The sequence below is a fragment of the Phoca vitulina genome, unplaced genomic scaffold (assembly GCF_004348235.1).
Source record: "Phoca vitulina isolate PV1807 unplaced genomic scaffold, GSC_HSeal_1.0 scaffold41, whole genome shotgun sequence".
NCBI classification, from domain to species: domain Eukaryota; kingdom Metazoa; phylum Chordata; class Mammalia; order Carnivora; family Phocidae; genus Phoca; species Phoca vitulina.
This window is the reverse complement of record NW_022589744.1, coordinates 16,361,684-16,388,347: the sequence shown is the minus strand read 5'-3', so window position 1 is coordinate 16,388,347 and position 26,664 is coordinate 16,361,684. Positions and strand designations below refer to the sequence as shown.

Here is a 26,664-nt window from a genome sequence, read left to right as displayed (position 1 = left end):
ATCCATTTTGCTGATGTTTCTAACCAATATACTTACACTTGTCGTGTGGAGGGTCAGCAGCCGCTTCCTGCCTGTTTTCTGTCTTCCTGCTCGTGGGTCATCTGCACGTTGTTGGTGTTCCATTGCCACGGGTCCGTGGTTGCTGAGGGCACGGCTCTGGTGGCTGCAGGACCACGGCCAGCTCCCGTCCACACTGCACAGCCTCCCTCGGAAGGTGGAGGTCTGCCTGCCACGCACGCCCCGTGCCCGCGTGGCTGTCGCAAACCCCGCCTCTCCTACGTCGGGAGCTGCTTCAGGCAGGATTATCGTTCTTGCTTTGAAATGTCAGACGTACTTTAAAAAACTCAAGAGGAAAAGTGGAGTCTGTGACAGTCAGTTGGACACCTGCCCTTTGCCCTTTGTGTCCTTCCTGCGTCCCGATGTTCCAGGTTCCGCATCATCTGCTCTTAGGGCAGGTCTGCTGGTGCCAGGTCTTTCCCTTTATCCGAGAAGGGAATGTATTCGCTGGTGTCAAAGGAGGAGCTTTCAGCCCTTAATCCAGTGGTGCCACTTCCTCCGAGAAGTCCTCTGCCATCCAACCCTTTCCCCGACCAGTCGCAGGCCGAGTCTGTCGCTCGGGGCAGGTATCTGATGGTGCTGTGTCTGGACACATGCTTCTTTGGCTTATCATGTTGGGCATTGAATCTGAAGGTTATTGTCTTTGCCAAATTTGGGGAGTTTTCAACCATGACTTCTGCACATGTTTTCTCGACTCTGTGCTCTTTTTCCCTTTGGGACTCTGGTGGCAAAAACGCTCGCTCTCTTGTTCTTCTCCCACAGGTCACTGTGGCTCTGTGACTTCTTTCCATCTGTTTCCTCTCTTGTTCAGATGGGCAATTTCTACGTCCGTCTTCAAGCCCACAGGCCTGCTGTCACCTCCGTGCTGCTCTGGGGCCCTTCGGGGGCACTTTTATTTCGGTTTCAGTTCTAAGATTCCATTGTGTTTTTCTTTATCTTTTATCGCTCTGCTGAAACTTTTCTTCTTGCATTGTTTTAAGACTGTTGATACATTCTTGCTTTAGGTTCCTTGTTCCCTATTCCACATGATCCCGACATCTGCCCTCTCAGTGCTTCATTTGAGTTGGGATTTTCCTGGTTATCGGTGTGATGAGAGACTTTGGATGGTGACATGCACATACTGAGGGGATGCTCTGAAACTCCGATCTTTATGACGTCTCTTTGATTCCTCTTCTGCGCTGTCGGGCCCTCCACCTTGCTCGGGCGCAATGCACGTCTGTGTCCTGGCCCGCTCTCTCGGGCTGGGTCTGAACGGCCCCTTGGTCTCCAGAGCCTTTGCGATGATGCTGTTCTGCTGTGCCTCCTTGTGTGCGGCCCAAGGCCACGGTCCTGGCGCTCTCTGCCCCGCCCCCCCCCAGCAGAGCTCAGCTCGCAACACTTCGGCCATCCCCATGCTGCCTGGTTTCCACAGGGGCCCCTCAGGGACTTGGTGCAGAGTTCAGGAATCCCTTTCTCTGCCCTGCGCCCCCCGCCCCCCGCCCCCTCCACACATGCTCTTCCCAGGAGGGTGCAGGCGGCCGGTGCAGATGAGCCTCTGTCTGCACCAGGCCCGCCTGTGGAGTCCCCCTTCCCTGGCCCTTCCGCTGCAGGGAACGGGCCTGGCTGGGGCCCTTCTTGGTGCGAGCTCCCTGGTGTGTCTGGGCTGTGGCTGCTCGAGCATCAGAGCTCGGAAGTACAGGGAGGAAACGGCGGGGAGCCCGCTGCGGGGGTCCCCATCCCCGGGGCCCCCGGCCTCGCCCGCCGGGCCTCCCTCACAGCCGCTTTGGCTTGCAGCTGCACCGAAGGAGAGGGCGGCGCACGCACGCGCTATCTTGTCCAGAACAGCGAGCTTGCGTCGGTTTTTGAATGTTAAACCAACTTTACATCTCTGGAATAAACTCAGCACGTGATATATTCTTTTACTGCTATTTTACTGACAATTAATAGTTTATGTTCGTGAGTGACTTTGGCTGTACCCTTTCTTTCTCATGATGCCCATTGTCAAGTTTTAGGACTACGGGTCTGGCCTCAAATGTGTTGGGAGATGTTCCCTATTTCTGTTTTCTGAAAAAGTTTATATTAGACCCATGTTAATTTTTCCTGAACCAATTAATAGAATTCAACTCTGAGCCCCTCTGGGTTTAGGATTTTCCTTGTGAGAAGGTTTTAAAGTCTGAATTCAGTTTTTTTCACAGTAAAGGACGATCCCGATTTTCTTTTTCGTGTGTCACTTTTTGATATTATATTTTACTAGAAAATTGTCCATTTCATCTAGATTTTCAAAAATTGCCTATAGTATTGTCCTTTTAATTTTATTTTATTTTACTGTAATTTATTTATTTGAGAGAGAGAGAGAGAGCATGAGAGCAAGGGTAAGGGGCAGAGGGAGAAGCAGGCTCCTCCCTGAGCAGGGAGCCCAGATGCAGGACTCAGCCCCAGGACCCCCAGGATCCTGACCTGAGCCAAAGGCAGATGCTTAACCGACTGAGCCACAGACTCCCCCCTCAGTGCAGAGCCCAAAGCGGGACTCGATCTCACAACCCTGAGATCACGACCTGAGCCGAGATCAAGAGTCGCACACTCTACCGACTGAGCTGGCCAGGCAGCCCTGCATTCCAGAAGTTTTGATAAGCAGTGTATTAATGATAATTCAGGTCAAAATAATTTCTAACCTCCACCGATCCCTTCTTTGACCTATGGTCGTAAGAACGTTTCCCTAATTCCCAAGCAACTGGGAGGCTGGTGCAGACCAGCCTCCGCCTGGCACCAGGTGGCAAGGCCGTACTGTTTTCCTGCAGAGACTCCTGCTTCCTTGACAGGAGGATGAGACTTCATCCCAGCGCCTCTCAGTCTTCGTGGGGCCCTGGCCCCTTCTGCTCAGCTCTGGAGCATCTTCCCTTCCCAGTGGACGTACAGTGACAGCGGGCATCCCCAGGGGAGGGCAGCGAAGCATGCACCTCTGCCCTGGACGGCACAGCCCCCACTCCCAGGACCGTCCCCGAGGCTTCAGGAGGCCTGAGCCTGACAGAATCACTCTTTCTGCAGGAGGAGGAGCCGTGTCAGCCGATGGCTCACCCACTGGGCTAGCACTCAGGAGGCTCAGGGACAGGGCACATCTCTTCCTGGTGGCCCGGCTCAGGCGGAAGGTAGGGCCTCCCCTTGACACTTGGGCTGGGCAGGTCTTCTGGCTGGACCGCTTGACCTCTCTGTGCCTCAGTTTCCCTCCAAAGAAGGGGCTGTTGTGAGGTCACGTGTGGTCCCTAGAGGGCGCACCGGAGGACCTGGTAAATGAGTCCAGAGCCTGTACCCTCTGCCGCACACAGGGCTGCTCCCTGCCACGGGGTGCGACACGCCGGAGCGCGTCCAGGAGCATGCGGGGCCAGCGATGAGCGTGTCCAGACACCCCGGCGGCCTGTGTGGGGTCAGGCCACAGTCATGCCCTGGGCCGATGCCCACTGCTTCCTGGGACCCGAGCTCTCCCCTGCCACACGTGTGCCCGTGCTTTATTGCTATAAATTCATTTCTCTTTTTTTTAGTGTATTTTTCATTGTGGTAAAATATACAAACATAAAGCTTACAGTTTTCAAGCACACGTTCAGTGACATTAACTATGTTCACAACACTGTAAATGTCACCACCATCTATTATGCCCAGAACTTTTCCATCATCTGAGCAGAAACTGTCCCCATTCAACACCAGCCCCACACCCCTTCCCCTGGGGACATCTGTCCTGCCGCTGGGCTGGATGACTCTCCTGGGACCGGGGTCCTGCGGCAGCTGTCTTTTTGTGACCAGCTCATTTCCCTCAGCACCATGTCCTCAAGGTTCCTCCACAGGTGGGAGCATCAGTCAGTCCTTGACGCCTTCTAAGGCCTGAGTAATATCCATACCTTGTGGATCCATTCATCCAACGGACACTTGGTTGTTTCCACCTTTTGGCACTTGTGAGTGATGCTGTGAGCGTGGTGTGCAAACATCTGTGCACGTCCCTGCTTCCCATTCTTTCGGGTACACGTGTAGGAGCGTAAGTTTATATTTCACTTTTTGAAGAACCACCAAACCATTTTCCCACGTGACTGCACCGTCTTATGTCCCCCCAGCCATGTGTGAGGATCCCGACAGCCCACATCCTGACCCACATGACCTGTTTTCTGTCTTTTTAATTCTGGCCAATCCAGTGGGTGCAAAGTGGTACCTCACTGTGGTTTTGATTTGTATTTTCCCTGATGACTAACGATGCAGAGCTTCATCTCATGTGCTCACTGGCCATTTGTATGTCTTCTTCGGAAAAATGTCTATTCAGATCTTTTGCCCATTTGTAATTGGGTTGTTTGTCTTTTTATTGTTGGGTTCTAAGAGTTCTTTATATATTCTGGATACTACTAGTCCCTTATCAGATGTACAATTCGCAAAATTTTTCTCCCATTCTTTTTTTTTTTTTTTTTTTAAGATTTTATTTATTTATTTGACAGAGAGAGACACAGCAAGAGAGGGAACACAAGCAGGGGGAGTGTGAGAGGGAGAAGCAGGCTCCCCGATGAGCAGGGAGCCCAGTGTGGGACTCTATCCCAGGACCCTGGGATCACGACCTGAGTCGAAGGCAGATGCTTAACCAACTGAGCCACCCAGGCGCCCCATCTTTTCACTTTCTTGATAATTTGCTTCGAAGCACAAATGTTTTTAGTTTTTATGATTACCAGTTTTGTCTATGTTTACTTATTTATTTATTTATTTTTTAAAGATTTTATTCCTTTTTTTTGAGAGAGTGAGCGAGAGAGAGAGAGCACAAGCAGGGGGAGCAGTAGAGGGAGAGGGAGAAGCAGGCTCCCCGCTGAGCAGGGAGCCCAATGTGGGACTCGATCCCAGGACCCTGGGATCATGACCTGAGCTGAAGGCAGACGCTTAACAACTGAGCCCCCCAGGTGCCCTGTTTTGTCTATATTTTTTTATTGCTTGTACTTTTGGTGTCATACCATCCTGCTGCCTTTTGCACAGATATGTTTTTCATGAGGCACCAGGAAGAGGGAGTTTTCACGTGTCCTTTTAAGTCCGTAAGTCCATAAGTCCGTAAGTCCCCTTGCCCTGTATGCTCTGCAGCTTGTGTGAAGCAGAACACGCCGCTGGATGCAGCTTATTCCGAGCTCTCCAGCTGCTCTCTGGCGCTCGGGAGGCTGGCACTTTACCCTGATTGAGAGCAGTCTCACTGTCATGACGGAGGGGACTTAGCACTCTCCCGTTTCTCCTCCTGGCCTGAGGGGAGGGGGCTCAGGACGCTCAGACTTGCTGCTTCCCGTTCTGCCCACTGTGGGAACGTCACAAACAGGAAATAGACATTTAAGGGCGCCTGGGTGGCTCAGGTGGTTAAGCGTCTGCCTTTGGCTCAGGTCACGATCCTGGAGTCCTGGGATCGAGTCCCGCATCGGGCTTCCTGCTCCTTGGGAGCCTGCTTCTCCCTCTGTTTCTCTCTGTCTCTCATGAATAAATAAATAAAATCTTAAAAAAAAAAAACAGGAAATAGACATTTAAATACAACCTTTTAATTTTCTCTTGATAATAGTAGATGATATGATTATCATGGGGACAGATGTCCACCTCAAGGTGTTTTTTGTTTTTTTAATTAACAGTGTCTGTTTACCAAATGGTCACCTTTTTTGCTGTGTATGTGACAAATTCAAAGAATAAAATATTCACCAGGAATTCATTCTAGGAATCCCTGGAATAGGCACATATTTCCTCTTCCTGAGAATAAAATGGAAACGAGTGTAGAGAGGTGTCACTCTGTCACCTCCTCTCTTCTCCCTTACGTCAGCAGGAGGACAGATGTCCAGAGAAGCTACCAGAGTGAGGGTCTCACGGCTGACCTGTAATGACCAAGGACGCCCTGTGCCTAGGACTTCCCTTCCTGACCCTCTGTCCTCCTCCGGCCTCTCTCTGCCCTCCATGCTCATGCTCGCTCTGCCCTGTCACTTAGCTCCTCCTGAAAGCCTTGGCCTCACCCCTCCCACCACACCACCTCCTGCCCCAAGCCCCAGATTGCCCCCTACTGGTTACCTACATTTTCTGCACGTGTTTGTTTCCACCTAAACTGGGCTCAGGAAGAGGGTTTTAGGCCCTGTGCCTCTGTCCAGACGGTTTAAGGCCTGGATGCTCCCCAGCCAGCCTTGGGGTCCGGTGCAGGCCCTGCCATGGGCACCCAAGTCCACACTGCAGGGGACAGCTGGGGCGCTGGCGTGGGGAGCAACGGCATTCAGCCAGAGACCGGAGACTGACAAATGCGTTTCCTTTCTGACCCGCCTCGGTTTCTGCTGGGTGCCTCTGCCCTTCTGCTTCCCTGCCCTCCGACCCTCCTTCCTAACATTGCCCCTGAAACGGCCTCCCAGCTGCTGCAGCGACCCCTGGACATGGACGCCGTCCAGCACGAGCTTCCCCGTGAGGTGGGCCAGGTGCACCTGGAGGTCTCAGAGCTGCGGAAGCAGGTGGCTGAGCTGGAGGAGCATCTCGGGAGCGGGCCGCAGGTGCAGGCCTTGGCCAAGGTGGCCCCTGGGAAGGAGGTAGGTGCCCTGTGCCCATTGCTCCCACCACGGCTGTGCTGTCTGGGGCCTGCTGCAGAAGTCACTGGAATGGCCGTCTGCAGAGCCCTCCTGGGCCCCTGGGGTGCAGCGCCCCACTGTCCTCCACTTCCGCCTCGGCTGGCTTCCGTCGTCAGACCTGGTCCGTGGCCTCCAGGCCTTAGGATCCTGCCACTTAAAAGTCAGCATAGGATGGGGCACCTGGGTGGCTCAGCTGGTGAAGCGTCCGACTCTTGGTTTCGGCTCAGGTCACGATTTCACAGTCGTGACATCAAACCCCCGCGTCAGGCTCTGTGCTCAGTGGCGAGTCTGCTTGAGATTCTCTCTCTCTGCCCCTCCCTCCTCTCAAAATAAAGAAACAAATCTTAAAAAAAAAAGTCCAGCGTGGGAACCACACATATGAAGAGGGCTGTTCTGTTTCCTCTAAAAGGGAGTCCCTGACTCTTGCTAGGAGGGCCCTGAAATTGAATGCAAAATTGGGTTTCTCCTTCGAGAGGACCCTTGTGGGGACTCTCCGAGTGTTTGAGGCTGCCACCCCCTCGCTCGTGACAGTGGGGCTTCCGTCCTGGTCCTGGCCCTCCGCACCTGGTGTCCCGCGGGCTCTGTGGCTGGTTCAAGCCACGGTTCTGAGCTGTGGAGAGAGCCCTACAGCAGCCGTCCCCACAGATCTGACACACAGGCCACTTCTCTTCTTACTGACGGCGGTGGCGGAAATGCTGTTGAGCGCGCACTTTCTTACTCTGTCAGTTACCTGTGGTGACCTGGGTCACCTCTTATCTTTGGTGACCTGTGGCACCTGCAGTTACCCGTGGTGACCTACAGTGACCTCGATTACCCATGGTGACTACAGTGACCTGGGTTACCCATGGTGACTACAGTGACCTCGATTACCCATGGTGACCTACAGTTCCTGGGTTACCTGTGGTGACCTGCAGTGACCTGGGTTACCCGTGGTGACCTATGGTGACCTGCGTGACCCACAGGGGCCTGCAGTTACAACTGTACCCTGGTGTCTGGGAGGCGTGGAGAGCTCTCTGGCAGCAGTGGTGTAGACGTAGAAGGCGGTGCTGAGGGGCACCTGGGTGGCTCAGTTGGTTAAGTGTCTGCCTTCGGCTCGGGTCCTGATCCTGGGGTCCTGGGATCGAGCCCCGCGTCCGGCTCCCTGCTCAGAGGGAAGCCTGCTTCTCCCTCTCCCTCTGCCTGCCACTCTGCCTACTTGTGCTCTCTCTCTACCTCTCTGTCAAATAAATAAAATCTTAAAAAAAAAAAGAAGGCCGTGCTGAGAGGCACAAGGGGGACTCGGCTCTAGAATGACGGCCAGCCCTGAGGGACTGGAGGGGAGGGGGGTCCCCTCCTCTCTGGCTCAGGAATGACAGGAGGGCCCGGACAGGCCTTGGGATGGACGGACGGGTGAAGAACAGCTGCAAAGGGGAGGCCTTCAGGTCCCCGGGAAGTGGGACCCGGAGCCGCCTGCTCTGCCCTTGAGCAGCCACCGCCTGGAGAGCCAGAGCCCCGGCCCCGCGCCAGGCCTCCCTCCGTCCTGCAGCTCGAGGACGCCGTCCTGGCCGTGGGGCCACAGAGCCACAGAGGCAGGCGGGCAGCACGTCTGCCTCACCCCGTGCCCACTGCTCATTCCAGGTGCTGCCCGTGCTCGGCCCCGAGGTCAGCAGCACTAGGGGTTCTGTTAACAGCCTGGTTCACAGATCCTGCTTGCTTAGAGGGAGGAAATCACGTGCGTCAGCCGGATTTAAAATCGAGATGTTTAATTCTGTGACTGGCAGGCTGGAGCTGAAATGCCTGTGACCGTGGGGAGACATCCAGTGGCCGTCCCTGTGCCCAGACCAGGCCTGCCGCAGGAGGGCCAGCACCTTGGCGGCCCGGGAGCCTTGAGCGCCACAGTGCCGAGATCCTGGCTTCTGAATTTCTTGCTCTGCTGAGAGGAAGCAGGATAAGGGGTTGGCTCCACCATGGACTCGTGGAAATGGGCAGAAGGACGCAGGCACCGAAGGGCCCTAGGCGTTGAACACACAATAAGCGGGACTCCCAGGTCTGTGCTGACCAGGAGAGGAGGAGGGAGGAGGGCTGGTCCTTGGCCAGAACATCGTCTGCAGACATGGAGGGCGCGTACGCCGGGAAGCCATCCTAATGCACGAAGGAAAAGCAGGGCTGGGACTCAGTGTCTCCCACCAGTGGTGGCTCAGCTACAAGGGAAAAGAAGACTTTCCAGGCGCAGCCTGCAGACGCCCCTTCACTGAGGGATGCCCTCGCGGACGCTGGGGCAGGGGCATGTCCTGGGCTTCAAAGCCAGCTGTGCAGGGGGCGGGGGGGCGCAGCCTCACTGTTGACTCCGGCCACGAGTGACGTGCTGAAGTCGGAGGGTCCACACCCTGGAGAGAGTGCCCGTCAGGAGCCTGCAGGGACCAGGGAGGCAGATGTCCTGTGGGGTCCTGTGCCCTGGGCGGGAGAAACAAACTGTAGGACACAAGTGGACAGTTGGTAAGGTTTGCGTGTGGCCCGTGTGTTGGGTCATAGTGTTGTATCTGGTAAATTTCTGGTTTTCGTAACTGGTTACAGAGAGAATGTCCGTTTCTAGTAAGCATGAACTGAGGCATTGAGGTGTAAATGAGCACGATGTCTCCGCCCTCCTGGCCGTGGTTCAGGAAGAAATGCATATGGCGCACGGGGCTGGTGGCGACGAAGCAGAGGGCACTGCCCGACAGCTCCTGTGCGAGTCCGACGTTCTCCCGGGTGGAGGCCGGTCCCCCGCTCCCGAGCCCAGGACAAGGGCCCGTGCGGACCTCGGAGCCCCTTCCCCAGGGGCAGCAGAGACCACTGCCCGACCGGCATCTGTCGTGTCTCCAGTGACCCCCAGCCTGGTGGACTGACCGAGACCCGGGGTTCTCCCCGCCTCCCGTCCAGTGGTCCGCCCAGTCCCCTGAGCACAGCGGGACAGACGCTGGGCTCCACTGGGGGGCAGTGTTCGCTAGCCCTGCCTGCACCCCTGGGAACCTGCGGAAGGCCCGGGAGCCCTAACGTCCACCGTGGGAGCCGGCAGCCGTGGCAAGCACCCCTCTGCGCCCCCGAGTTGGGGCATGCTCGGACATCGGCCTCTGTGGAGTGCCGTCGCCGCTGCCCTTGGGAGCAGACCCTCCCTCATGAGGACCCCTCTACTGGCCAAGCCCTCCCTGGCCAGGATTCTGGGAGCAACCCCTGAGCAGGCGAGGGCAGACGGGGCCAGTGTGGGGGGCCGCGGGGGCCCCGAAGCACGCAGTGGTTTGGGAGTCCTGGAATGCGTCCTGATGAGGGTTACATGGTGGGTGTGGGCGGAGACGAGAAAGCCATCAAAGTAGTCGTATCAGGAACAGAGCCCCGGGTGGGGCTCCTGGCTGCTATACCCGCTCGCTGCCAGGTGACCAGGGCTCCCCGGCAGCCGAGAGCCTGGCCCCTGGCCCCGCTGAGGGGTCGGCTCCCCGCTCGTGCCTCATGAGCTCATGCTCAGGGGCGCTGCCTTGTGGGCTGGGGTCTGCTCTCAGAAGCGACCTTTCTCTTGAGAGTCTCAGCGTTCTGGGGTTTGCAGAGTATCTTTCCTCACTTAAAATGGCACAGGGGACCCCCAACGTCGTGTTCCTGTGGAGGCCGGGCCTCCGACCTCCCTTCCTCGAGGTCTGTCCCAGCCCCTCCAGGCCCAAGGACCCCAGTCACATCCTGGGCCCTCAGGAGAGTGCAGGCAAGGCCAGTGCCCTGCACGGTTGAGAGCAGGCCCATGTTCCGTCACGGGCTAACGGGGTCAGGATTTGGGTGCGGGGCTGTGCGGCCCCAGGGCCGTCTCCCACTCTCCTCTGTTGCCTCACCTCCCCTATCTCTCATCCTGCCCAACTAGCCTGTGGCACGTGCTGGACGCACCTCTGTGTGGCCACCGCGGCTCCAGGCCACCCGAAGAACGGTGCCGCTGAGTACACGGGCACCTGCCAGCCCTAGAAAGGCATACCAGGAAATGGGGCCAGGACAGAACGTGCTGGTCTGTTCCAGGGACTCCAGGCTGGTTCCTGTTCTGGCTGCAGCTCATGGGGCCAAGACAGAGCACAGTGCAGCTTTTCACGGGTGTCAGGAGCCGCCCTGCCTAAGTAGGCCACACTTGCATCCCTTGGGGCCTTGGACTCCGGTTCCTCCTGGGCCTCTGTCCGGCACACACACATTTGTCTTCCTTTCTCTGATTCTCCACACCCCCTCATTCTGAACACCCTGCAAGTGTGAGTGCGTGTCGGTGGGGCGGCCATGTGGTGACCCAGCACAGTGACCCCACAGCAGAGCCCAGGCAGGAAGGAAGTGTGGAGGCACCTGCCACAGGCTGTCCGTCGGGCCTCTGCCGGCCCCTCCCACACCAGGTGACCCCAGTGCCTGTGACCCACGTGCCCAGCCCGTAACCCTGCTGCCACGCAGGTGTCCTGGGGGCCCATTAGAAGTTGGGCATGGGTCCCAAGTGGTTCCTCATTGTCCTCACTAGAAAGACAGGCTTGGTGGGGGCCGCAAGGGGCCAGAAGCAGGCCTGGCCCAGGGGTTCGTGGCCTTCGTTCACCCAACTTGTGGAGGGGGGGGCGTCCATGGTGTGAGGTCCGCGTCTCCTTGCCAAAGCACCTGCTCCTTACCCCTTGTCCCCCAGTGGTGCAGGCTCTGCGCACACACCCACGCACCCTCTCCCACTTGGACGGTTTGTCTTATGGGCTGCCTGTGGCTTCGTTCACAGGTCCCTGCAGACCAAGGACCCACAGGGGCAGAGGACCAAGGGCCACAGCCCCCACAGGCCTTGTCTGTGCCCCAACTCCAGAGGAAACTAAAGGAGGCAGCCCGAAAAATCCTCCGCCTCTGCCTGGAGAAGGAACAGCTCCTGGAGATGGGGAACAGGCTCCGTGCAGAGCTGGGCCACCATGCCCCAGGTGAGTTTGGGAGCTGTGGCCTGCACTGCCGGGCTGTGGGGCCAGGGGGCCCAGGGGCCCTCCCAGAAGGGCTTTCTTCTTGCCTGCTCCTCTGGAAGGGGCAGGGGAGGGACCTGGGAGGCAGGACGAGAGAAGATTTGCTGCCCTGAGGGAGGGTCTGGCCTGACTTCTCAGGCAGGCAGGAGGGAGAACAGAAGCTGCCCTTGTGGAGTGAAGCCGGGGTCAGGAGTCACGGGCACAGAGCAGAGCTTCATCCTGCGATGGGAGTTCCATGAACCCGTGCCTCGGGCAGCATTTGTGAGAAAAATACTGCACTTAGCAAAACAGGCGGCATTTCTGTGCTGCATTGTGGGGAGCCGCGGCCGCCGTGTTCTCGGCCGGCTCTGCCTGGACTTGTCGCCAACAGCCGCTGTGTGTCCACTGGGACCCGGCCTGAGACCTCCAGCTGCCCACAGGTGTCTCAGAGGGTCCCGGTTCCCAAGGAAGACAGGCGGCGCTCCAGCCAGACTAGAAAGAGGCGTGCCCTTGTTCCAGGCACGCAGGCCAGGCCCAGGCTGCCACGGAGGACACGGAAGCCCAGGGCTCTGCTGCAAGCTGTGCTCAGACTGACTGTCTTTGCCGATAATTTATTCAACATGGGTTCACTGCGGGACTGATAATTTATCATAGTAGTATTTCACAAGCCAATAGCGTACAGGATACTGTCCCTTGATAAGCCAATAAGGAAATAGTATGCTCCGAGTCAATGACAAATAATCGCACTGCTGTTCCACGCAAGGAGAGACAGAAGGAATAAGGTCCACATTTAGCTGAGGTGCACTTTCTACCAGTGGCTTCTTGGAAGGGTCGGGGTAGTCATCCGTTGAGAGCAGACAGCCAGCTGCCGGCGCCAAGCCAAGGCCCCCGTTGCTAGGGGACCATAAGCACCAGTGTTGGTGGGCAAGATGAGTCCTTCATGGGGTGGCTGCATGGTCGTCAGCACGGCCGGCCCAGATCGAACGCTCCCGGTTAGTGCCGAGGGGCGAGCCACTGGACACGTGGCTCTCAGACGACCTTCACAAGCAGTCCCCTCCTTTCCCTGTGGCGCCCCCGTTCCTCGCGCTGTAGCCCCTCGCCTTACGTGGCTTCTGCCTCTCCATGCTTTTCCAGCAAGAGCTTTGAGATACTGTGATGACCAGAGATGAGGGACTTCGGGTCCCACCCATGGTCGATGGGAGACAGCCGTTCCCTCTCTCTTTGGGGGAATTGTCTAAAGTGGAGGGGTGCTGGGGGCTGCAGACCCACCCACTTTAGCAGCTTTAGAAGCAGAGACCAGAGCGCCACAAAGGGAACACCAGCAAAAAATGCTTCCTCTCAGCTGTGGCCTTAGCTTCCCTGGGCAAGTCCCCCTGATTCCTGACTACCCAATGCGAGGAAAGGGAGGGGAAGGTTGGGCCTTGTGCTTCGTCCTCAGAACGTCCCACGGCCAAGCTGTGTGGATAATGATAGCAGTTTTTATCATGTTAGTGTTTCTGGTCTGAATATGACGAGTAGAATTACCTGGTGAGTAGGAAGGGGAACGTGGGAGAACTCGGGCCGCAGAGCAGGAGGGAGCGCCATGTCTCTGAGAGAGAGGGTGCAGACCACTGAGGAAACCTGAAGAGGAGGCCTGTGTTCAGAGCTGTCGTGCTGGGGGCCGCTGGGGGCCAGGCCCAGGGGCCCAGGTGGTGCCTCCGTCCATCTGCCGGTGTTTCCCAGCTGCCTCTGGGAAGGGCCCCATCCTCACAGGGAGCTGGCAGTCCAGCCCCCTCACTGGCCTTGGCTCTAGCTGCCCAGTCTTCGTCCCACGGGCTCTGCCCCCGGGGTCAGGCTCCCGTGCTGGCCCTGCCCCTCCCGCTCAGGTCGGGCCTTGGGATCTGCACTGACAGATGGGCAGGCGGTGTGTGGCCCTGTGGTCAGGCTGCCCCTGGCCCTCGGCCCGCTCCGTCAGCCCAGCGTGAGGGGGCACACAGGCTGGGGAGCGGCCCTCCTCTGAGGTGGAGACTGCACACCACCCACTGTGGGGCCTCTCCCTTCGTGCCGTCCTCCTGCCAACTCTGCTTTTCCCAGAAACCCCAGCTGCACACACCATCTGGATCTCGTGTGAAGCCAGCGTTCCTCAAAAGGTTACTGCCAAGGTCCTAACATCGAACACTGTTGTAAAGACTTTGTGTTTTAGAGCAGTTTTAGGTTCACACCAAAACTGTCGGCTTGAAGGTACAGAGATGTCCCCCCAGCCTCCCGCGATCGACATCCCACCAAAGTGGTGCGTTGATCACGATCCACAAACTCCCCGACGCACCATCAGCACCAGAGTCCACGCTTACCTCTGGGTCTTCTTGGTGCTGGACGTCGTACGGGTTGGGACAGATGTGTCGCCGCACATATCCACCGCGGGACTGTAGTTTTACTAGAAACCTCTGTGCTCCGCCTGCGTATCCCCCTCCCCGGCGGCCACTGACCCTCACTGTCTCTGTGGTTCTGCCTTCCCCCCGTGTCGCGTGGCTGGAATCGTGCCACTTGGAGCCTTTTGTGTTTCCTCATCATGTCATTTTCCTGATGAAGTTTTTGTTCATCAAGAAATGATTTGGGGGGCGCCTGGGTGGCTCAGTCAGTGAAGCGTCTGCCTTCGGCTCAGGTCATGATCCCGGGGTCCTGGGGTCGAGCCCTGCATCGGGCTCCCTGCTCCGCGGGGAGCCTGCTTCTCCCTCTGCCTCTGCTGCTCCCCCAGCTTGTGCTCTCTCTCTCGCAAATAAATAAAATCTTAAAAAAAAAAAACAGATCAGGGACCTAGCTTTAATTAGGTTGCTAACCCAACTACTTATTAGGCATGTGCACATAAATACCAAAATCGTTATTTACATTTATTATTCATAATTACACATGCATCTAAAATCCTGTTGTAAAACTATCCTAATGTAGAAGCAGTGATTTTCAGTCATGTTGTGCATCCTGCTTGACTCGACTCATGCTGGGCTGGGTCTCAGACCCCAGCACCCCCCATGGGACTGGCGCGGGGGCAGAGCATGCATTTGTCATCATCAAATGATTGTATTTTGACCACTTTCTAGAATGATGGCTTGGTTGTAACAAGAACCTAATGCTCGCATTTTCTTGCAACCTTTTTTAAAGCGAATGTCCCAGTGTCCTCAGAGAAATTGGCCCTCGGTCAGAGCCCCATCCTTGGGGAGGGCCTCCTTTTTCTCTCTGGCTGCCTTTCTCCTGTGTTACCAGCCAGTGTCTGGACAGGATCAGTTTGCCTTAATTTAACCTGCTCAGGAATTGGTTGGTTTTCTGAAATCTTAAGACTTATGGTTGGTTGGTTGTTTTTCCCATTCTTTGAAATTCTCAGCCATTGTTTCTTTAAGTACTCTTCTTCCCATTTGTTTCTGATCTCTTCTGGAGATCGATCTCATTAGACCTACTGGAAATCTATCCTCTCCCTACCTCTCTCGCCTCCTCCTCTCCTGCCTCCCGGGGGTGCCCCAAAAGTAACTGTTTGGAGCCAGTGGATGGATTTCTGTGTCTTTACAAGGAATTTACATTTTGTGTTTGTTCATTCTTTTCCTTGGGTTTCATTGTTCTTTTCCTGATTTCTTTAACATTTACTTTATTCTTTCTTGTTTAGTGATTGCATTTTTTTAAGGTATGAATTTTCCACCTGAGTATTGCTTTGGTCATGTATCAGGTTTTCAGGGACAGTATTAACAGTATTCCAGATAATTGGCCATTATGCACCCAGGTTTTCTATTTCTTTTTTTTTTTAAGATTTTTATTTTATTCATTTAACAGAGATAGAGAGAGAGCACAAGTAGGCAGAGCGGCAGACAGTGGGAGAGGGAGAAGCAGGCTTCTCGCCGAGCAAGGAGCCCGATGCAGGGCTCAATCCCAGGACCCTGGGATCACGACCTGAGCCGAAGGCAGACGCTTAACGACTAAGCCACCCAGGCGCCCCCCAGGTTTTCTATTTCATTCGAGTTGTTTAGGAGAGTTTTAGAATTATTTAGTTATTTTTGTTTGTTCAGTTATTTTTAAACACGTGTGGACTCTGTTCTGTTAAGCCTCCTTATTATACATACTTACATTCTTTCTAAATTTATGTGTGTTTGTCAACTTGAACTGCCAAGAACCATGATTTCTGTGTTAAAATCTTGCCACGGCTCTTGTATTTCTGCCCCGCTCCCCTTCCCTTCTTCCTGGGCTGTCACTTGGTGGGAAGCACCCACGGTGGCTGCAGCTCAGCCTGGTTCAGGTTGTGCGCCGTCCTTTCTGATGTTCAGTAACAGCTAGTGGTATTTTTAATCAGGTGTTTAAAAGGGTTGTTTCCACAAAGAGGTAAAATATGGCTCAAAAGCTATGAAAATGGGCACAGGTTTAGGATTTTCTTCTGTTAAACAGTGAGGGAACCAGTCAGATGTTACAACCAGTTCCAAGGAAAAGCCCAAACACAAATTTATCCGGAACAAAGAAACTGAATTACAAATGGAAACTGAACTGGTTTTTCTAAGAGGGAGGGGGTCAGCGGTGAATAATTGGAGGGACAAGGCACAAAGTGTGGGCCCGTCAGCATGCAGAGCTGCAGCGTAGTTCAGACCCAGGGGGGCGGCCCTGCAGGTCCAAGGACGTGCTGCCCACAGTGCAGTTTCCATCGAAGCACGCATTGCTTCTGACCCTTTCTCTGCTTTTGATAAAACCTAATCTCAAAGAAGGATTATTTGTGATCGCTAACAAGGCTGGTCTGTTGGCCTGATTATTTCTATAGGTGTAGCAAGAATGTTAATTCACCTAGCGGGCCTTCCTGAGTTTGCTTTGCTGGAAGTTTCCGTCAGGAGTCCACATTGGACTTTAAAAGTGTCCTGAGGCCAGGAAGCCAAGAACTCTCCAGATTTCATCTGCTGGATGATTTTGAGCAAATTCCTTTCTTCTCAAGGTTTCAGAAATATCCTGAGCTCCCGGGCTTGCTAGGGGCGGCCTTCCTAGCTCACAGCTCCTGCTGGTGACCTGTCCTCACAACTACGTGAGGGTCATTCTTGACTCTGGCCAGGCAGGCAGGGCTCTGGCTGCACCATCCATGTGTCCAGTGAAGTCCTGGTTAAAAGCAGCACAGATTCTCAGGGAACCTGTGCAAATAAATGACCATATTACCAAGAAGGGTTAAGAAACAAAGTCCAGCCGGGTAAATGTGTAGATCTAACTGGTTTTTATTAAGTGATTCATGAATCAGGCGGCATCCCATGTAGCGAGTGGAGGGAGCTCCTCAGAGCTGTACAAAATGGAAGGTTTTTATAGGAAGGAGGATAGGGGCAAGAAGTTATTAGCAAAAGAACGGGATTGTTTAAGGCAAGATCACCTTCCCTTACAGGTAAGGGCCGGAGTCTTCTCTGGCCGAGGACCTCTTCTTCCTGTGGGGGTGGGAGGACCCAGCAGCAGACTCTGTGCTTATTGGAGAAGTCCTGACAAGCAGTTATGACTGCGCTTCTGGGGGATCTTGAAATGCAGCTGGTCAGGCATGAAGCCCTGGTTTGGGATGCGACCTAAGTGATGCCACTTTGGGCCTGTGATTTGTGCTTTTTTTTTTCTTTTTTTTAAATCAACATATGGTGGTTGCTTTATTTAATTTTTCACCTTAAAGACAGCAGGGACGCCTGGGTGGCTCAGTCTGGTTAAACGTCTGCCTTCAGCTCAGGTCATGATCCCGGGGTCCTGGGATCGAGCCCCGCATCGGGCTCCCTGCTCAGTGGGAAGCCTGCTTCTCCCTCTCCCACTCCCCCTGCTTGTGTTCCCTCTCTCGCTGTGTCTCTCTGTCAAATAAATAAAATCTTTAAAAAAATAAAGACAACACCAAAATCAAAACCTTTGAACTTATACTTTTCAACCTGAAAGAAACAAAGAATAGCTACAATTCTAAAATAGCATCAATAAAGCCAATATTATTCTTATGAGTATCAATGGGCCATTCTGAAACAAGGTAAAATATAAATATCTTACTCTGTGCTTAATCTGAAGTGTTGCCACTGAAATCAATTACCAACCTATGAAGATTGCAGACTCAAAGCTGATAATGGTTATTCAAAACTAAATTTATGGAATACCCAGGAAATAGGCTGAATTGGAACCTGCAGACAGTTTTCAAATACTCATTAGCAACAATTTTTTAAAGACATAGAATGCTATTGTTTTCATATAAATTGGAAGTTTTAAAATCATCTCCCTTTAGTGCTTTCAGTTGTCGTATGGCCATAAACCAAAGACCCAAATAATTTCAAATGATCACAGATACTGTTTAGGCAACAGTTGTCATGGGTCAGTACTTTTAATGTTGTATACATCAAATTATAGTAAAAAGATGACCATAAACAAGATGCAGCCCCTGTATTTTCATGAGCGGCACAATAGATTATAGGAAACTGAGTTTATATTCCACCATCAAGCCTGGTTCTCCCATTAGTTCACTTTGTGACGGCTCATTAAGAATATCTTCACATCCAATAGTCCCATCATTACCCCTGAAAATACCCAGTGAAAGGTTTGAGCTCGGAAGAAATGGAAGACCCTGAGCCTGCTGCTCTGCCTTGAATTCCATTTGTAATTTTATTTATTTTATTTATTTATTTTTAAAGATTTTATTTATTTGAGAGAGAGAGTGCACAAGCAGGGGGAGCTGCAGAGGGAGAGGGAGAAGCAGGCTTCCCGCTGAGCAGGGAGCCCGATGCGGGACTCGATCCCAGGACTCAGGATCATGACCTGAGCTGAAGGCAGACATTTGACCATTTGGTCAAATGGGCACCCAGGTGCCCCTCCATTTGTAATTTTAGTGGAAAAATTCATTTTATCTTGTTTGAGCTGGAACTTTTTTTCTGATAATTCAAGATGATGACTGGGCAGAAGTTCATTTTTCACACAAGGCCTTTTCGAAGATCATGACTTTCAGAAGATCTGCTTGCTGAGAGTTCAGTAACTGGAATACCGTCCCTTAGCTGCGGCCCACGGCCTCTGGCGTTCATCTTCAACTTGCTTCGACAGCCCCTCGCAGCCCCTCACCAGCCAGCCCGCTGCTCACTTCCGCTTCTGGGGATGCCTCCTGTGAGTTGCTTTTTAACAAAAGTTTCTGAGTTCTGGAAGACTTAGGGAGACAAGAAGATGCCGCTTAGAAATGCTTCCCTTCAGTTTACAGAAGCAGAGGCCTCTCGGGTTTGTTTTTTTTTTTTTTTTTTTTTTTAAGATTTTATTTATTTATTCATGAGAGACAGAGAGAGAGAGAGAGGCAGAGGGAGAAGCAGGCTCCCAAGGAGCAGGGAGCCTGATGTGGGACTCGATCCCAGGACCCCGGGATCATGACCCAAGCCGAAGGCAGACGCTTAACCATCTGAGCCACCCAGGCGCCCCAGCCTCTCGGGTTTTAGATGACAGTGGCCAAGAGGAAGGGGAAAGGGCCCTTCCATACCTAGGAAGTCGCGACTTCTACAAGTGTCCTCGGTGACGGATTCGTGATCCATTTGGTTTGGTTTCTGGTCAGAGGAGTCCACATTCTTCTGACTGGAGCTCTGGAAATCCTGCCTCAGAGCGGGCAGAGCGGTGCCGTCAGAGCCTGTCCCCACACGTTCCATGACCCGCCGGGGGTGCCCGAAACTGCGACGGTACCAGACCCTGTGTGTCCCTCGTTTCTCCTAGACGTGCTTACCCATGATAACGTGTATAAATTAGGTGCAGGAAGAGGTTCACAATAGCTAATAATGAAATAGAGCAATTATAGCAATATGTTGTAAATAAAGTTCTGTGACTGGGGTCTCTCAAAATCATCGCACTGAGCCGTACCCCCCTTTGTTGCAACGCTGTGAGATGAGGTGCCTACGTGACGGGAGGAGGGAGGGGAGTGGTGTGGGCCTGCGGCCTCGGGTGAGGCTCCTGCTGGCCTGACTGTGGGGCAGGTGCAGGGTCGCTGTTCGCAGACCGCGGTCGTCCGCAAGTAGCTGGGACCACAGCTCGTAAGCGGTCCTTGCACACTGTCCTCACTGCAGAGCTTTCTCTCTTGTCTCTTTCTTCCCCCCCTTTTTTCTTTTCATCAAAGTAAAACTTTTCCCACAGCAACTGCAACATTTTGCTTTCCCACCAGCAATGTACGAGCGTTCTGATGTCTCCACACCCCGGGCAACACTTACTTTCTGTCTTTTTTCTTCCGTCCATCCTAATGAGTGCAAAGTGGTATCTCACTGTGATTTTGATTTTGCATTTCCCTGACGACTAATGGTGTTGACCACCTTTTCATGGGCTTGTTGGCCATTTGTGTATCTTCAGACTCCATAGCTTTTAAGCTCAGGTATTAAAAACTAAGGAAAATAAATTCATTTCCAAATTTTGTCTTTCCCATGTCCTTTTATCTCCTGGAAAAAAACTGACATAGTACTTTAGGACCCATCCCAGGAGGTCCATGGGGCAGAACTAATTTCGTAACTACCCAGATGTTAACATGCAGCGTAGTCACCACCACCATCTTCAAGTGAATGGAATATAAGGTTTTAAAAAATTTCTGTTTCAGTACATACAGTACGTAATTAAGTACATATCAGTACTAATACAGTTCATATCATTATTTACAACTCATATACACAAAAACCTCATTGGGGTCCTCAGTAAGCTTGTGTTTAACCAAGTAGATTTATTCTGAGAAATGTTATATCAACAGTAATTGTATCTTGTAGTATGTGAGCTTAAAGATTAATTTCCAAGATTTGTAGGTAACTTAACCCAAACTGAGTTAATGAACGAGTATTCCTTGGCTGCCTAGATCTTTCTAAGTAAGACAGGATGCTGAAGCATCTCTTACAAGCAGAATCTTTAAGTTTATTCACTTAACCTTCTGCTGCTTACTTTTCTGTGCTGCAGAGAGGGTATATCTTTGGGTCTGTTAGTGAACGTGTTGATTAACGGCGCTTTGAGAAGGTGTGTCCAGAGTTGTGTGTGAGAGGCCCTGCACTCTGCAGTCACAACAACGGCTCGCGGCGTCACCCCTACGCACACTGCAAGAGAGGGCTGACTGGTGTAGGCAGGAACGTGCTGTACTTCTGCAGTGTTTGTGTTTGGCACCAGGGACATCGGGAAGCGAGGTGCCCACAGAAAGCAAACCGTTCCGGAGCCCGGCTGTCTCGGTCGGTGGAGCATGTGACTCCTGGTCTCAGGGATGTGAGTTCAAGCCCCACGTTGGGCATAGAGCTGCCTTTTAAAAAAAGCAAAAAGGAAAAAAAAGAAAAAGCAAATCCTTTCCTCCCCTTGTTTCTAGGGAAACCGCTTCGTCACTCCCTGCCCACCCCTGAGGCCCAGAACCGGAGTGTCGCACCTGAGGCCCCTTTGGGACAGTTGCAGCCCCATTCTGCAGCTCAGGTAATACTCCTTTATCTAAGAAATATACTTCTAATAACTGTTTACTAATCACTTAAGTATTGTATTTCATTTCCAAAATGTAAAATCCAGTAAACACAATTGAAAAGGCCTCCAATTTTCAGCACCCAAGCATGGTTACTAGTAACATCTCAGTGTGTTTCCTGCTGGGGTTTTTTTTTTTTTTTTTTAGATTTTATTTATTTATTTGACAGAGAGAGACACAGCGAGAGAGGGAACACAAGCAGGGGGAGTGGGAGAGGGAGAAACAGGTCTCCCATTGAGCAGGGAACCCGACGCGGGGCTCGATCCCAGGACCCCGCGATCATGACCTGAGCCGAAGGCAGACGCTTAACGACTGAGCCACCCAGGCACCCCCTGCTATTTTTTTTTTTTAAGATTTATTTATTTTAGAGAGAGAGGGAGAGAGGGAGGGGCAGAGGGAGAGGAAGAGAGAGAATCTCAGGCAGACTCCCCGCTGAGTGCGGAGCCCGATGTGGGGCTCAATCTCCCGACCCTGAGATCATGCCCTGAGCTGAAACCAAAAGTCAGATGCTTAACCAAGCTACCCAGACACCCCTCCTGCTGTTTTTTTAAATTACCTAAGTAAATAATAAATATAAAATTACAAATTACATCATATGTATGTTTTACTGTGCTTTACCCACCCGAGTATTACTTTTTTTTAAGATTTTATTTATTTATTTGAGAGAGAGAGAAAGCACACACACACAGAGGGAGAGGGAGAAGCAGACTCCCCCCTGAGCAGGGAGCCCAGTGCGGGGCTGGATCCCAGGACCCTGAGATCATGACCTGAGCTGAAGGCAGATGCTTAACTGGCTGAGCCACCCAGGTCCCTTATTTTTCAAATCTTTACCGATATGATGGGTTAAAAAAATTTCATCTTTTAGAAGTTTCTTGTGTTCTTAGTGGTATTAAAGTCTGTAATCTATTTATTGGCCATATATATTTCTTTTTTTGTGGGTTATTTATACACATGCTTTGCTAATTTTTCTACTTGTGTGTTTGTACTTACTAGTTTTTAAGAGTTCCTTATAAATGAAGGAACTGCTGCTTGTCCATTATAACCTTTCCCAGACTTGTCATTTGCCTTTAGCCTTTCTTTGTTTTCTTAATCCACAGATAACTTTTTTTAATGTAATGAATTCTGTCAGTCTACTTTAATGTTTTATTTCACTGTGTTTTTTCTCTGTTCCGAGTTTAGGTAAATATCCACCCATTTCTTCTAGCTGTTCTGTTTCACTAACTGTCATAATACCCATAAGTAATTATCCTCCTTTTTCTCAGTGATTTTGAATTGATTTTTTTTATCCATGTGCTAAACATCTAAACTCTTGCTTATGTCTTTTTCAAATAATTTTTTATTTTGAAATAATTTCAAATTTACACAAAGTGGCAAAAATAGCACTATACCCTTTACCTCGACTCACCAGTTGTTAACTGATCACTACATTTGCTTTGCCATTCTTTCTCTTCCCTCCCTCTGCCTCCCCCACATTATAGATAGATAGATAGATAGATAGATAGATAGATAGATAGATGATGGCTGATGGATGGATGGATGGTTGGTTGGATAGGTGGATGATGGATAGATGGATGGTTGGATAGGTGGATGGATAGATGGATGGTTGGATGGATGGATAGGTGGGTGGGTGGGTGGATGGATGGATGGATAAGTGGATGGATGGATGGATGGATAAGTGGATGGATGGATGGGTGGATGGATGGATGGGTGGATGGATGGATGGAGGATGGACGGATGGATGGATAGGTGGATGGATGGATGGATGGATGGGTGGATGGATGGAAGGGTGTGTGGGTGGGTGATAGATGAATGGGTGAATGGATAAATAAATGGGTAGGTGGATGGGTGGATAGGTGGATGGATGGATGGATGGATGGATGGATGAATGGATGGGTGGATGGATGGAAGGGTGGGTGGAAGGGTGGGTGGAAGGGTGGATGGGTGGGTGGTGGATGGAGGGGTGAATGGATAAATAGATGGGTGGGTGGACGGGTGGACAGGTGGGTGGATGAGTGGATAAATGGATGGATGGATGGATGGATAGGTGGATGAATGATAGGTAGACACACACACACAGTCAGACAACTTTGTTCCTGGACCAGCTGAGAATAAGTTGCAGACATCGAGCCCCTTTATGTCTGAAAACAAGGACTCCTCCCAACATTATGAAAATCAGGAAACATGACTATGATCCTAGAATTTAATACATATTGTAAACTCAGATTTTGTGAGTCACAAGTCCAAGACCCACATTGCCTGCAGCACTTGCACACCTACACGTACGTGTGGCTGTGTGTGTATGGACATGCATGTGGGGGTTGCACGAGTAGTATGTTTGTGCACGTGTGCGTGCATGCATGGGCATAGGTGCACGTGTGGGCATCTCCTTCACCCCAGAATGAGTCTTCTGACCTTGTTTGTCCTTCACAATGCTGACGTTTTGGAAGAGCCAGGCCCGTGTTTGGCAGACCACGGGGTGGCACCTCTGCATTTTCAGGTTTGGATCTGTATTTATTTTCTACACAGCTCCAGTGAAGGGTCCTTTCCCCAGCTGGGGCTGTCCTGCTCTAAATACCATACCTTTGCAGGGGCGCCTGGGGGGCTCAGTCGTTTAAGCAGCTGACTCATGGTTTCTGTTCAGGTTGTGATCGCAGGTTATGGGATCAAACAAGGAGTCTGCCTAGGACTCTCTCTCCTTCTCTCTCTGCCCCTCCCCTTGCTCATGGTTTCTCTCTCTCTCTCTCTCAAATAAATAAATAAAATCTTAAAAAAAAAAACCATACCTTTGTAATATTTTTAATATATTACAAATACATATAACAAGGTTGCTCTTGTTTATCTTCCTTTACAAAAATTTCTTAGCTGTTCGTCCCATTTGATCTTTACTAGGTGAATACTGTAATTTATGTATTTTTATTATAAATATTTTTAGACTTCTAAGAAGATACAAAGACTAATATGATATACACCATCCAACTTAATAAACAAAATGTTATAAAGTCAAAACCCCTTTGAGAGTTCTACCCCTACATCCCCCCTTCAGACTTTCCTGAGTCTGGTGTTTCTCTTCTCAGATATTTAAAAATCTGTATACATCACATCCGGGGGTTGTGTATATATCTTTCTGCAGAGCGCTTTCATTCCACACTGTGCTTCTGGGATGTATCGATGCGATATATGGAGAGCAGCTACATCAGGCCACAGCTTTAGGGCCCCCCGTTCCACAGGTGGTACGTGAGCAGATGGGCCTGGATGTGCTCTGGGAAAACCCGGAGATCAGAAAGGTCAATCTCATATAGTCTTCATGTCATGAAACATTCTTCTTTTGATTTTTTCAACTATTTAAAAACGTAAAAACTACTTTTAGCTCATGGGCTGTCCAGAAGGAGGGGCAGGATTTGGCCTCTGCCGGGTGTGGCTTGGCAAGCCCAGGTCTAGACACCAGTTTGTGCATATTCTTTCCATTGTATAAATACATCAACACTGGCTCATCCATTCTTCTCTCAGTGGGCATTTTGGCTATTTTTTGCTGTAAACATTGTTATGAAAGTCATCTTGTGCACACATATCAGCGTCCCACCAGGTGGTGTGTCTGTCACACTGAGGAGCCCGCACGGACCCAGGATCATCACCCAGAGCCCGGGGCGTATGTGAGGGCTCGCGCTCACTGCTGTGTGTTCTCCAGGTTTGCACAAATGTATGATGACACTTGTCCACCTCGTGTCTCACACAGAGCAGTTTCACTGTCCTAAAATTCCTCTGCGCTCTGTTCACCCTCCCCCCTTTCCAGTTCTATCCTTGGTACCAACTGATCTTCTTACTGCCTCACAGTTCTGCCGTTTCCCCCGAATGTCACGGGGTTGGAATCATAGGCCATGTAGCCTTTTCCAGATTGGCTCCTTTCTCCCGGTAATACGCATCTACATTTCCTCCAGGTCTTTCCGTGGTCTGAAAGCGCCCTTCCTGTTGCTGGACGGCATTCTGTTTGATGACTGCACCAGTCTGTTTATCTCGAGGATCTCTTTAAGCTTACATTTTCTAGCTATTGCAGGCAACTGGAGCATAGTCAGCTTTTACCAAATGTTTTATAACTAGGAACTCCACAGAACTGATTAGCGCTAATACGTGTGGCAGCCGTTTTCCCAGGTTCTCTGTGCGAATGGTGAGCGTCTGTGGTGAAGGTCAGGCTCCTCCCCTCACGGTCCTGTCTCATGCTGCTGTCCTGGCCAGGACTCCCATGCACCACAGAGAACAGGGTCATCCACACCTTTGTCCTGATTTATAGAATGCTTTTTTTCATTTTTTTTTGGTAAAGGTTTTATTTTTTTAAGCAATCTCTACATGCACGTGGGGCTCAAACTCACAATCCCAAGATCAGGAGTCACACGCCCCCCCGACTGAGCCAGCCGGGTGCCCCAAATGCTTTTTGCATTTTATCTTCAAGTAGAAAGTTTGCTGTAGGCTTGGGTGTTAAGTTGGGTCCTACAAAATTGCCATTTTTGTGAGTCAAAAGTGGTTAAATATCAGCAATTTCATATGGTTCGACCTCATTCAGACCCTTCATCAGTTTAAAGTTCTTTCTCCTCCTGCTGTACTGAGTTTTTACCCAGAACAGGTGCTGAGTTCTGTCTGCTGGCACTTCTGACGACCACAGCCGGGGTCCCGGCCGGCAGGATGCCCCTGTCCTTCCACGGAGGCCATGCCCTCCGCTGCGCTGCCTTTAGATTTCTGTTCTTCACAAGCCTTTCCACACGACTAGACGCTTCCGCCTGTAATTAACTGATGAAAAGTAGCGAGCGCGTGTCTTGGCGCCGTTTCTCACTACACCTGTGTGTAGTGTCTCATTCACTAACACTCAGTGTCCTTGAAGGATGTGGGAGTTTTATAGTCTTGAGATCAATCCCTATCCGCCCATGTTCTGCAAAGAGTCTCCAGTGTATGGCTTGCCTTTTCAGTTTGTTTAAAGTAAGAGAGCGCCAGCTGGGAGATGGATGGCCTGTTCCCCCAGGGGTGACGTGAGCCCCAAGGTGGCCCTAGCGAGGTAGCAGTGCTCAGGCTCCGTGCTGACCTCGGGGCCCGGGTAAGGGGTGGGCGGCCAGCGAGGGGAAGCGTCACATCTGGACACAGCTGAAGCCAGAATTCGCTGTGGGATGGATTTGGATTGTGGGAGAGGGAAGGAGCCCAGGCTTGAGGCCTGGCTGCTGGGTGGGAGGAGGCGAGCGGCGGCCTGGGACTGGCGATGCCTGAACTGCCCTGCTGCCATGTCCATCAGGCACACACCTCCTGGGGCTGGGGGGCTTCCGCTGGCCTCAACACAAGCCCTTGGCCAATGGCAGGGTCTGCATCACGGGACGGCAGGGACGGCAGGGACAGTGGGGAGAGCACCAGGGCACCCAGAATGGGTCTGTGGGAGAGGCCTGCACAATGGTCTGCCCAACGAGGAGACGCCGGCCTGAGAAACGGCACAGGACCGGCCACAGAAAGGGGGCTGAAGACCATGGCGTTTTCCACCAGAGGACCCCCTCCCCTGCACGACCCCCTCTCCTGCACGACACCCTCCCCTGGAGGACCCCCTCTCCTAGAGGACCCCCTCCCCTGCACGACCCCCTCCCCTGCACGACCCCCTCCCCTGCACGACTCCCTCCCCTGCACGACCCCCTCTCCTGCATGACACCCTCCCCTGGAG

At 52.1% G+C, this 26,664-nt stretch overlaps 1 protein-coding gene and 1 pseudogene across 1 annotated transcript in view; one reads left to right on the top strand and one right to left on the bottom strand.

Annotated features, from left to right (window-relative positions):
- Positions 1-26,664, top strand: part of CCDC57 (coiled-coil domain containing 57) — a 99,913-nt gene that overhangs the window by 42,041 nt on the left and 31,208 nt on the right. Inside the window, exons 14-17 of the mRNA XM_032429573.1 lie at positions 3,082-3,182; positions 6,417-6,587; positions 11,350-11,539; positions 20,835-20,935. Of these exons, the coding sequence (XP_032285464.1) occupies positions 3,082-3,182; positions 6,417-6,587; positions 11,350-11,539; positions 20,835-20,935 (563 nt within the window). The remainder of the gene's footprint in view (positions 1-3,081; positions 3,183-6,416; positions 6,588-11,349; positions 11,540-20,834; positions 20,936-26,664) is intronic.
- On the bottom strand, positions 17,955-18,561 carry LOC116647921 (annotated as a pseudogene).